At 38.4% G+C, this 13,472-nt stretch overlaps 1 protein-coding gene across 1 annotated transcript in view; it reads left to right on the plus strand.

The window, feature by feature from the left end:
• Window positions 1-8,881: 8,881 nt before the first annotated feature.
• Window positions 8,882-13,472, plus strand: part of LOC149243058 (uncharacterized) — a 50,958-nt gene continuing 46,367 nt past the window's right edge. The window contains exons 1-6 of the mRNA XM_089367756.1: window positions 8,882-9,429; window positions 9,540-9,810; window positions 11,458-11,523; window positions 12,020-12,159; window positions 12,309-12,346; window positions 12,476-12,524. Of these exons, the coding sequence (XP_089223882.1) occupies window positions 12,051-12,159; window positions 12,309-12,346; window positions 12,476-12,524 (196 nt within the window). The 5' untranslated portion in view covers window positions 8,882-9,429; window positions 9,540-9,810; window positions 11,458-11,523; window positions 12,020-12,050. The remainder of the gene's footprint in view (window positions 9,430-9,539; window positions 9,811-11,457; window positions 11,524-12,019; window positions 12,160-12,308; window positions 12,347-12,475; window positions 12,525-13,472) is intronic.

Below are 13,472 nucleotides of genomic sequence, written 5' to 3' on the forward strand. Positions count from 1 at the left end.
CGCACAACAACATCCATGCTTTTGAACACTCGTGCATGTGAAGCCTACAAACATGTGATGAGCTGCGGGAGTTCCTCATAGTTCCAGATCTGATTCCGGATGCGTGCCTTCAACTCTACCGCCTTGGGCTTCATCAACATGGGCAAGTGTAATGGGGCTCCCTTGTATCTCGTTGTCCATGTTTGCATGCAGTTGACAATAGTATGCAGATTTGACAAGGTGCATGCTCTCCTAGCACATTGCTACTGCCAACCGTTGAGATGGACAGCTGCCTTATGCATGGTACCCAATCTGGAACACAACATCTCCATGACTGCCTCAAGGGACAATACTTCATCTAGTATCGCCTTCTTCAACTCTGCTCTAGTGGATGTTGTAACCTGTTTTCCTCCCTGCTTGTCTGTTTGCAACTCCTTAGCCATTCGCTCATTCTCTGCTATCAAGAAGCGAACACTTGAGCTAGTGGCTTCGACATATGCTTTGGTAGCATCGGCCAATGCTGCTAGATTCTTGCATACATCAGATACGATCGCTCATTATTCAAACTATGCAAGAGATGTGTGGACATCCAGAGTAGTCACTTTGTGTGATTGCACAACTCTATGTTATGACGCGTCGAATGATATGTTGTGCATCTATGCTTCCAGATTGTCTTCAAGGATCTCAATATCTCCTTGGTCGCTCAGGACTTGCTCTGCTTTCGGATCTGGTGAAGCCAGTGCGTTGACCTCTTGGTTGTAAGGCATGAGGTAAATATCATGCTCTGACTTTGGCTGCTCCATCTCCGTATCCATCTTCTCAAGTATCTGTTCAATCTCTTGAGCGAAGTCCTGCTCCTGTGACTGCTCACCCTGTCTACTTTGTGCCAGCTGCTCGGATGAGTCTACAACCTGTATGGGTGCAATTTTATCAATCCGTGCATGTTGCACCTCCTGCTGTCTCAATCTTGTTGCGCTTCCTTCTCCTGTCTACGCAACTCTTGTTCTTCCCGGAGTTGTTGCTTCAACTCTTGCAACTCCTTCACTGTTTCCTCCATCCTCTGTTTATCTCTCTGCCTTTACGCATTCCTCCTGTCGCGTTGTTGCCTCTTCGCCTCTATCTCCAAAGTTGCTTTCTCCACAAGTGGGTCTGCTTTGAACTTGTAGCTTTGTTCTGTTTCTGCGCTGTCAACAATATTTCTCTTTCCTTTGTCATGCGCAGGTATGTTACCCCCTACTATTGCTGATGATGGTGCTCTTCTAGATGCTACTTTGCACTACTTCGCTTACCATTCCACAACTATGTGGATCGGTTCATTGAGCCTGGAGAAGTTGTGAAAATATCTCCATGGGTCTTCCTCAGCTCAATGACACACCCTGTGGATCCAAGGAAATTGCACTCTCGCATAGTGGTCCTTTACAAATCAATGCAAGTCGTACGGATTGAAGCTTATGGGGCCGAAAGTAAATCTTTTGAACTCTTCTGTCTCGGCATCAACATGCTTGAGATTCTGTATCTCATACAACTCGATCCACAACGGAAGAGTGGGTCAGGGTGCCTTCTTCTTCTGATGCAGTCTAGCTGACAGTCTTGTCGAAATGTGGTACGACACTTCTTGCATGACGAGCTTTTCCATGGCAAACTTCGGTAAAACATGCAAAGACTTCTTCAAGTTGTACATCCGTATGAAGGTGTCAAGAGGTGAGGCATACCAATCCATTATGTTGATCAATGCCTCCATTGTTGCTTTCGACATGCAAGGTTAATCCTGCTCAAATATAATCTTGTACACCGGGGTGACAAAATGGTCTGACAAATGTGTGATGACTCTGCGGAAGCTAAATTCAGAAAACAATCTGTAGTGAGTGTGTACATAGGTTTTCGCTGATATCCATGCCCAACTCAAGCTTGGGAGCTGTGACGGGCACAGATTGCATCCAAAATGTATGCGGACATGTATATCTCTGCTTGCTGACCTTTGGGCAGCTGCTGGGCTCCTGTCACCTGTTCCTTCAGCCTGTGAGCCAACATGTTGGACCAGTTGCATGGTTTGCCTTCACTGGCCAGTTGGTCCAACGCGATCACCCAACTCTGCGGGAAGGTCTCTGTGCTCTCTTGGTCGTACAAGCGGCATGAAAAGATGACCAAGTACTGATATGCCTTTCGTAGTATCTTCGTCTTGTAAACCTAATTGGGTGTCATCCTGAAATTGGTTGGCTCCTTCACCCAACACTTCAAGATATCCCTGGAGTTTGCACTGCTGCTGGGTCTGCTGAAGGGTGTTTCCATTATGATCATCGATTGCGGTAAGTGGTACGGTACATATGCTGATAGTCCTATGCCCTGAAGGTAGAAATCTCTATCCCATTGACACTACTTACCACCATCATCTCGGGATTAGTGTGCGAGACGATCCAATGTATCATGTCTGTGCATGGAAACGCAGGATACCTGCATGAAATCTGGTACAAGCTAGACTTGTGAATATTCACATAGACCCTACGGTCTTCAAGATCTTCCCCAAATGTGCCTGAGAATGTGTCATTGATGTTCTGCTATTTCAGTTTGATGTCTTTATCTACAAGCAACTTGGTGTCTTCGTAAATTGGCAAACTCATAGACACTTGCTCAACTGCATCTTCAGTTGTGCTTCCATTAGTGTCCTTTGACCCTTCTCTCTTGGAGGCCATTGAACCTGAACTGCTGAGAGACGGACGAACACCTGCTATACCTAGAGACATGGCGACATTCATGGCAAGCAATCTGTTAGTTGAAAACCAAAGCAAACTTGAGGACTGACATGCAACATACTCGGGAGACTGATGGCAAGGATTGCACAATTTTCACCGGGAGGTCGGGAGATTGACTGCTGGAACTGCGCAAAAGGCAGTCTGAACTGTCGAGACGCTGGTTGACTGTTGGAATTGCGCAATGCACAATCCAGACTGACTTGCTAGGGGTTGATATTGCATAATGAACAATTTCTGTCAACAAGGCATGCAAGCCCAGGGACTGCATTGCGCAATTTTCTAGGCCAACAGAGCACTGCCTCTTAGAATTGTGCAGAGCAAGGTTGGAGGATAGTGTCTGGCCAGTTTTGCGCATTTTCCGGGAGGAAGGCAGAGCCTTCCCTCTCAGAAATGCTCAATGTTGTCTGGGCAAGGCAAGGCCCGGGCCAAGGTTGTCCAGACCTATCGATGGGCGACTGATAACATGTGAAGCTTCGAATGCATGGCGAAACTAAATGTAAGCAAGAGTGAATGACCATGCATGCAAACAATGAATGCAATATTCCAAAAACGAGAAAACATGCATGCGTGTGAAATGGGTCACCACATCGGTGACTGTCGGTGCAAAACAGTATCATGCATGCGACAACAATGAGATGCAAATGAAAACTGAAGCGGTGCTTGTATAGGCTAACATGGATGCAAACGACAAAAAACGTTCATAGAAATCAAGCATACAACACTCACACAAGGCAAAACACAAAAAATAACATAAATGTTGCAAAAGACATGTAAAGCAGACTTACCTGGAAATAATTGAGCTGAATGTGTCTAAGACTCCTAGATGTGCTATGGGATGTCAGAGCTCCAAGATCGATATGAAGAATGAGCTTTGTAGAGTCAAATAAATAAGTTTGAGGTTCATGACGCGCATGCCACAAATCTAGGAAAAAGCGACACTTGGAGAGTAGTTTCTGAAACGATCTTTGCATGTAAACTCCAATTGCTAAAAATAGATCCCTGAAATCTAGGGACGCCTTTTTGCATGTTGCTTTTTGCTATTTCGAGAAAAGCAACCCATGCATGCAATTCAGGTTTGCTGGGTCCCGAAGGGAACATGTCAAACTGAAGGCACATGCAACAACTTGCAAGCCTGGAAGGAAAATTTGCGCAGTTTCTGGGCTAAGTTGGGCTGGCTATCCCTGAGGGATTGCGCAATTTCTGGGGTTAGCAAGTCACTACCTCTCAGAATTGCGCAATTTCTAGGTTGAGGCCGAGTGTCAGGTCAGATTGCGCAGTTTTCTATGGGAAACTTCTCTGACTGTTTTGCGCAATTTTGGAGCTCTGCAAGCTGCCCAACAGATTTGCGCAATTTCTAGAGGGAACGTTGGTTCCCCTCCATAATTGCACAATTTTTTTGGGTAGTTTATCAGCCAACAAATAGTCTATGGCCGGAATGGCAGCATGTGAAGGGAGTGAAGCAAACTGACATGCACAGGCTGGAAAGCCACTGAAAATCAGCTGAAGCCTATGTACTTGATAGGGCAAGACATGCTGCTAAGGATGGTTGGTAGGGAGGCTCCAAAATGAAGCTAAGGAAAAATTTTGGATGGTGGTTGTAGCCGCTACAACAAAAAGATAGAGAGGGGCAGGGATAGTGATTTAGAGGAAGATTTTCCAGTTTCGAAGAGTACATTATAGAGAGGCAGAGATAGCCAAAGAGAGGCTCCGCAAGAGCTGCACAGAAGCCTCTTAGAGGTAGTTCGATTTGCAGATTCGGGAAGTCATTTCATAGTTTCGGAGGTAGGAAAATTCACAGAGGCTAGGTTAAAAATTTCCAGAGTCAGTAGCAGGTTGAAGAGGAAACTCAGTGTGAGATCTAGGTAACATGAATTTGTGCCTGCGCAGAGGATGACGCAAGGCAATTCATGGAGGGATTTCAAAGGTCAGTGTTCAATGCTGGATTGCTTGTGGGGTGAGGAAAATTCCTCACTAGATTTCTACCAGTTTTTTTCTATGTAGGATTGCCAAATTTCGGCATCCAGTTGTATTAAGAATTTCTCACAGTTGCTTAATAATAAAAACCCTCAGCTACTACACCGATTTTACCAAGTTGGGTTTTTTCCTGGGACTTTTGTCCAAAAATAACTATGTCAAATTTATTGTGTGTGTGGGCCAGTATTTTCTCAGTTTCCACTTTATTTTCTGCAAAATTTAATTGGTGAATTTTTTTTTTTTCAGAAGAAAAAGCATCATAGATTATATTAAGTCAATATAAAAAACCATGATTGGATACAAAAGGATGACTTGAGCAGCTCCAAATCAAGACATCATTGAGAAGAAGCATATAGGATGGATGACATATAACATAGCTTAATATGAAGACTGTAGAAATAAAAGCGCAGATGAATCTAGATGAAAAGGGACAAAACTCATGGGTACATATGCTTATCATTATAATCATAAGAACAGAGCAAAGACAGGCTTAGCCCGAAGATTTAGGCCTATTTGCTTGAAACAAAGTAAAAAAAAGAGCTGATACAGTGCAAAATGGACTTATAGGGAGCCTTGGAATCTCTAAAGATTTTATGGTTCTGCCACCTCCAAGCACACCAGATCATGATAATAAGAAGAGGGCGCCTTGACTCGCATTGAGTACTCCACCATTGAAAGGCTGCATGAACAGAATCAAAGACATTAAGAGGAAAATCAAATAAAATGGCAAGCTCATACTAGATTTCCTGTGTGGAGTTGCAATGAAAAAACATGTGAAGATTAGTCTCCTCTTCTGACTCCCACATCGAACACCTACTAGGTCCATGCCAATTTCTCTTCCTCAGATTATCCCATGTCAGGTTTCTATTGTTGAATACCAGCCATGCAAAAAAGATCATTCTAGGAGGGCATCCTGTTTTCCATAAAGCCATCGGGAAAATAAAGGCAGAGCTTGAAGCTTTTGAGCAGATGATATCGGAGTAGATGTCTTTAACACTGGCTGGCGCAGGAGTATTTGACATGGACCAAATTAGGTGGTCATTTAGACCCCCACGAATAATCCTGCTTGCCTATAGGGAAGCTTTGACCGCATTCCAAGTAGAAGAGAGTTCAGCCGGCAGACCAATGTCATTAGCATCCTTCCAAATGGGAATAATACCTAACCAATCCGAGATGAGTTTGTCCCAAGTGAAAACATCGATTCTGTGTAGGACAAATATAAGATCTTCTGGAAGATAGAAGCCGCAACTACAAGCGATAGGATCAAGACCAATGATGAGTCTATTTCCAGAGTGGATCCTCCATCTTAGTTTTGACAAGAAGAATTTCTCAACTTTCCTGAAGCTAAGCCAAATAGCCGATCCTTTTTTTATTCCAATTGCATCATTTCTATACCAGAACTCCAGGCATTTACCTTTCAAATATTTCTGTTTAATAGTCTCACTCCATGGCCCGTCCCTGAAAATCCCTCTCCAGAGCGATTTGCACAAAAGTGCCTTGCCAAAAATTTTCAAGTCCTTTAGTCCCCAATCCCCCAAATTCTTTGGTAATGAAATTCTGTCCATTTTAGATAGGTGAAACTTCCTCTGATCAGAACTTCCTCCCCAAATGAAGTTTGCCGTGATCGAGGTCATCTTTTGGATTATGCTTACCGGAAGGAAGAATAGATGAGCCCAGTAGACCGCCATCTGCATTAAAACAGCTTGAGAAAGTGTGACCGTGCCCGCCAAGGATAGACTCTTGAATTCCCATGCAGAGATTTTTTTGAAAAATCTCCCTGTCAACCAGAGCCAGTCATTTTTGGAGTAACCTTTTGTGGGCAAATAGACTCTTATTTAATTTATAGTTAGAAGAGTAACTTCTAATCGCTGCAATAATTCAAATTTCCCCGTAACCTCTTACATGAGGGAAGATGATTTCTAGTTGCTGCAATAATTGAATTTGTCACAGTGACCTCTTACATTATGAAAGATGACAACTAGTTTGGCATTGTTCTTCTATCCAATGCACCCATATTTTGTCTGGTAGGTACTCCATGATCTCTGCAACCATAAAATTAATGGCATGGAATTAATGAGTAGTTAGCACGTAGATCTAGATGCACATAAGAGAGAGCACGACCATTGCCCTATGATTGTGAATCTGGTTACTTATTTAAACGATTGAACGTACGTTTATTGCACTTAACATGCTATTTTACCGTGGCTATTAGTTACAGAAAATCTGCCAGATCCTTGCGCACCTGGTGATGTTAACAATACAATAAATCCAACATAATGCGACGACGCTGATGTCTCAGTGCCAATGTCAGCCCGATGAAATAATCAAACCTAAAGTTCACTTTGCAGAGTGAGATTTTTTTGTTGTACAAATTAAACTACTGAAAAAAAACAGATCATATATCACTCAAGTAGTGACATAATAATATCTATTTTCAATTACAATACAACATATTGTGGAGGAGAAAATTAAATTCCGTTTTTCAAATTTAAAATATATATATCTATATATATATTTTTGTCTAATTATTTATTTTTTATTTTTTTACCGAACTAATAGTTTTTAAGGTGTTAATCCATATATAGAGTGAAAAAAACTAGTTTAAATAACACAAATCAAAATTTCACCTCAAAATTTTCCCCTGGATTCTGGCAGGGAAAGTTCAAAAAGTCACACTTATGGCAACTCCATTTAATAACGAGTCAAAATTTTCCCCTGGATTCTGGCAGGGAAAGTTCAAAAAGTCACACTTATGGCAACTCCATTTAATAACGAGTTGTCTTTAGTGAGACTTTTTGGAAGCTTTTCCAGTAGGGTTTTCCGATCTAATTTCTCTAAAATCCGGCAAGAATTTATTGAAATCACAAATTTGATGGGTAGCCCCTACACAATCGAAGTGCCCTAAGGGTTTATCAGGGTGTTGAATCCATATATATAATAAAAAACGAGTTTAAATAACACAAATCAAAATTTCAACTCAATTTTTTCGGTCAGATTCCAGTATCGGAAAGTCCAAAAAAGCGCACTAAAAACAACTCCATTACATAATAATCGAGTTGTCTTTAGTGAGACTTTTTGGAAGTTTTTCCAGTGGGTTTTTCCGATTTAATTTCTCTAAAATCCAGCAAGAATTTATTGAAATCACAAGTTTGATGGGTATCCCCTCCACAATCGAAGTGCCTTAGGGTTTGTCAGGGTGTTGAATCCATATATATAATCAAAAAACCACTTTAAATAACACAAATCAAGATGTTGAATTGAGGCTTATGTGATCCATATCAAGTTTATGAGAAAAAAAATTTCGGTGTAAATCACATGATAATACATTTGTCGATGCGTTTGGAACCAACGAGTGTAGTTCATCGTTAGGACAAGTTGAAGAATCACATCATGGCTACATATTAAATAGGGAGAGCAGATTTTGTAAATATTCCCTAGATGTAGTATTGTTATCTCAAATCTGGTTAACTTTTTACTTATGATAACACATGATAAGTATTATAATAATATTTGTTTTAGCATAACAATATTATTATAATTAAACAATTTGAATGGTCAAATCTAGTGGTTTCTTGGTCAATTATAGCGGTTTGTCCAATTTGATCTAATATAACCGTTTTTCAATCAAACCTAGCTGTTGGAAGATCTGCTCTCCCTATTTAAATATGAAGCCATGATCTGATTCTTCAACTTGTCGTGACGATGAACCACACTCGTTGGTTCGAAACGCGTCGACAAATGTATTATCATGTGATTTACATCGAAAAACTTTTTCTCATGAACAAATCAAGATTTCAACTCAAATTTTTCCAGTATCTAAAAGTCCAAAAAATCACACTAAAAGCAACTCTATTACATAATAATATCTATTTTCCATTACCATTATTGTCCCGTCAAATTAAAATTCCATTTTTCAAATTTTTAAATATAAATTAAAAATATCTTGCGTAATTTGAAAAAGTTTCTACCAATCAATTTTAAAAATAAAAATGATACCTATCCTTGTAACCACCCCCTTTTGGGGTGACCATAATCAATCGAAAAGAATCCGTTCTTTAGTTGTGAAAGTTACATGTGTTCGTTTTGGTTTTTGAAATCCCTTTTGATCGAATCGAGTACCTGACTTCATCCTTGAACAGCTTTTACATCGCTGAAGTTTTTATAAAAATGCTGAAGAAGTGACACGACGATCTGCGCATCACCTCCATAATGTTTTTGAGCTGGCGAGGGCTCACCATGTCTCCCCAGGAGCTGAGGTGGTATGGACTGGCAAAAAAATATCCATTTTCTCATTGTGAGTGGCTTGGGAGATATGGACGGAAAAGAAAGAAAAGTGTGCTGGCCGGTATTTGCAATGCTCGGAGATGAATTTATCAATAGCATTATCAGATGAAAGGTATTTACTTTCAAACTTGTGTTATCCAAAAACAAATTGGACAGAAGCAATAAGCTGGACCAAGACTGAACACCAGGCTTATAAATTTGGGTACTGTTGGTTATTTTGTGAGTAAGAGTGGAATTGAGATCAAATTTGTAGTTGCAGAGGACTGCTGAAGCACAAAATCTTTTTAAACCTAAAGCCCTCTTATTTCAATTTCTAAACACAAACCCAAATCTCCAACTATGGCCATGAGCTTGACTTTCTCCAACATGATTGTTCATTTTCATTATCTCGACAATGCAAAGCCACAGACTTCATCGGCCCATCTGTTTCAAAAGGTTACTGGTAAGCTCTTTCACAGGACGTATCATTGAGAAAGGTTGTGATATCTCATCAATTGATGATTTTAAATGCCAGTTTCAGCTGACCTTTTAAGTATTTGATACATTTTGCAGCAAATTATGTATTTGGAAAGCTTCTGAAGCCTCTGCATATTAGAAGAATTGGGGTATGTGCTTCATACAATGACCCTAAAAGCGAAGGCGAGCCAGAGAGGCAGCTTTCAAGAACGCCTTCGGGAGATAAAGCTAAAAGATAAGCCGAGCCAGAGAGGCAGCTTTTAAGAACATCTTCCGGAGATAAAGCTTACTATACGGAAGAGTTGGAAATTCTGACCTTGCTAAAGAAGAATGTTCCTTTGACACCCAATGTTGCTGAAGAACTCAAGTAAGTTCAGGTTCTCTGAATATTTGCATTTCCTGTCACTCCCTTTTTTTTTAACTATGTGTTTATTATTGGTTGTACCTCAATAAGATGATTATATATTATTTATTTGGAAATTATAAGTTCAGATCCCCTCACATATATCCATTTTCATAAATTAATCAATTTTTTACGTTAAAAAATTCTTTATTTCATAACTTTCTGTGCTTTAATTTACTATAATTTAAATTATAATAATAATTATCCAATTTATAATCTTAATAATTATTATATATAATTAATTTGAAGAAAATTTGAATTTACCATGATTTGAGTTATAATAAAAATTATCCAATTTATAATCATAAATAATAATTATATTTATATAATATAATTAATTTGAAGAAAATAAAAGTGAAACGGGCTTGTGCGAAAGATCTTTGCTAATTAATTTAGGATCACCCTATGATCTTTTAAACTCATGTCATTTGAGTGGACAATCTGCATTTAATTGGTGATTTTTGTTGGCTAATTTACCGGGTTTTTGCATTTAATAGGTGTGTTTTTTTTTTTTTTGCATTTAATTGGTTTTTTAAACTCATGTCAGTTGAGTGGACAATCTGCATTTAATTGGTTTTTTAAACTCATGTCAGTTGAGTGGACAATCTGCATTTAATTGGTGATTTTTGTGGGCTAATTTACTGGGTTTTTGCTTTTTGCATTTAATAGGTGTATTTTTTTTTTTTTTTTTTTTGCATTTAATTGGTTTATTTTGTTGTAGTGTATTTGTGTAGGTTTTGGAAGATTTTTTTGGGATATTTTTAAATTGTTTAAAATTTTGGAATTATAAATTTGAGTTCTAAATTTTATACAATTTAAATATGGAGGAGGTTGAATTTCAAGGTGCTGAATCTATAATTTTTTGGGTTTTTGTATTTAATAAGTGTATTTTTTGCATTTAATTGGTTTATTTTGTTGTAGTTTATTTGTGTTAGATTTTGGAAATTTTTTTTGGTATATTTTTAAATTGTTTAGAATCTTATGTAGAATTTTTGGAATTATAAATTTGAGTTTTAAACTTTACCAATCCAAATATGTCACAGTTTGAAATTTCAAAGTGCTGAATCTATATAGGTAAATAAAAACTTATTTTAAAATTCCAAAAAATACAAGATTGAAATTTCAAAGTGCTGAATTTATATAGGTAAGTAAAAACTTATTTTAAAATTCCAAAAAATACCAGAGATTTTGAATCGTTGATCTAAAACAGTGCTTTACCAGTATACCCCTTCACCATCGATCGAAAACTTCTTAACTAAAAGTTTTTTAGATTTAACTGGTGTTCTTTTGTTCGCTAATAGTTTTGATCTATCGCAAGGAGTGTTTTACCAGTTTACCCTTTCACCATTAATCGAAAACTTGTTACCTAAATAAATACTTTTATATTTATGCAATAATGTAACAATGTGAATTCAACTCAATGTGAATAGATTAATATACAATAACAATGTGAATTCATCTAAATTTGAATAGACTTATGATACATTTACTACTGTAAACTAATTTTCGACCGATAATTCCACATTTGAGTTGTTTGTAGTTTCAATTGTGTGAATGGATCTGATTTTGGAATCAAAACGAACTCCTATTACTTGAATGTTTATTGCTCAGGAATAGATTTGCGGAAATTCCAGAGGAGCGATGGGATCGTTTATTTGATAAAATTTTGAAGTCAGAGTAAGTAATTTGGTGGTTTGCCATTTTACTAGAAGCAAGTTTTGCAGCAAATATAGTAGGACAGCACCTTAATCGAAGTATAGAGGAAAGGTTAAATTAACAATGAGCTTTAATTAAAGATTCTTGCACAGAAAAGTCCATCATTCATGCATCGATTATTCAAACTGCTTTTTTGGGAGGCGGGGGGAGGAGGGTGATTATTCAAACTGCTTTTTTTGGTTGGAGGTGTGGGGGGCGATTATTCTAACTGCTTTTTTCTTTGAGGGAGGCCGGGGGGCCGCGATTATTCAAACTATTTTTTTTTTTTTTTGGAGTTGGGGGAGAGCGCGATTATTTATGATCTCCGAATCCAAGTTTGGGAATGTGTTGAATATGATAGCAGGAAAAACTTTACTAGTTTGATGTTAATGGGATCACGATCCAAGTTTGGGAATGTGTTGAATATGATAGCAAGAAAAACTTTTCTAGTTTGATGTTCATGGGATCACGATTGCAGACACATTCCAAGAATTTGGGAGATAGCTGGGATGCGGTATAGAGATACAAGTGCAGACACTATTATCAACGCTGCTGTGGTGCTATACGGGGAAAGCAAGCCTCTTTCACCTGTGATTTGGAGTGGAAAGTTCAGTGGAGGTATTGTTGGCGTGAGGGATATTTTCATCTGCCTAATACTGTTATAGCAGACGTTGTTACCTCAGTACAACTCCTAACCTTGAGTAGAATCTATCTAAGTTCTAATTCTAACATTTTCTCATATGCATGGACATGGCTCATTTCAAAAGTGACTTGGCTGGCTCGTTTGACGGGCCATTTTAAAATGGTAATTCACGTCTACATTCTATTCTCATGCTTTAGAGTCTAATTATTAGATAGAATGTGGATCAATCTTTCGAAAGGTAATCTTTGCGTATGCACTTTGTCTGGGACCTAATTCATTTGTATGTGGCAGGCATTTTTCCTTGGCAAAGATGGGCAGGTATACGGTCGAATCATCTCAGGTATAGTTAAATTTACTTTCTGTATTAAGTATTTTCTTTATTTAATGCATTGCTATTGTCATTACCGTGCTAATGGATTATGCTTTTGGTATTAATATGGTTTGTTAAATAGAATTACTTTAGTTTTCCAAATTTACTCTTGAAAATATCTTAAACTACTTATTGCACATTTACAGTGAATTTGTGTAGAATTTTTTGTCCAGGTTATAATTTTATTGACTAGGATGATAGCACCACTTATAGTCTTAAGGGAATCTTTATGGTATGATGTCCCAATTAGGCTTCACATGGTTTGGGATGAGAGCCCCATCTGGTTTATCGACCTAGCTGCCATATTATGCTTTTGTGAATGTGAATATTGAATGAATGATATATGAAAGGTAAACCCAAGGTTACTTGGGAGCGAGAGCGAAAACGGGGAGCGGGAGCAGGAGCGACATTTTCAGAAGTGTTGAAGGAAATGTAACGAGGTTCAGTCTTCATAAATGTACTTTTGAATCTTGATATTTGTATTTATTCAAGAAAAGAAATATTAATTTTATTATATTGGTCAATGAGTTTCTTGTTCATTGAAATAGGTCTAGCACATGTTAAAGTGCTATAGGTGAGTCAAAAGAAATTATGGAAGACCTTAAGGGCATGTTACACTATGTATACTTATGTATTAGAGTCAAAGAATATACCTCCAAGCAAATTCAAGTCTCTTCTAAGCAATGGCACCATGAAAAGAAGCAATCTGAAGCAAAGAAGTCAAGTCGGCCTACAGTCAGCAAGTTGGCCTTCAAGTCGGCCTAAAGTAGGGGCATACCTCTATATATAGAGGCTGTCCACTCCTCCAACATCAAACTCACTCACCTCTGAAATTAGCAAAGGTAGAAGACTGAAAAAGAGTGAACGAAGGACGAAGAAGGAGCCTCTAGTTCAACAAAGAAGGAGAGACACAAATCG

Source organism: Pinus tabuliformis, chromosome 8 (assembly GCF_031772625.1).
Source record: "Pinus tabuliformis cultivar Carrire ecotype Pingquan chromosome 8, CPIR1, whole genome shotgun sequence".
In the NCBI taxonomy this organism is placed as follows: Eukaryota; Viridiplantae; Streptophyta; class Pinopsida; order Pinales; family Pinaceae; genus Pinus; species Pinus tabuliformis.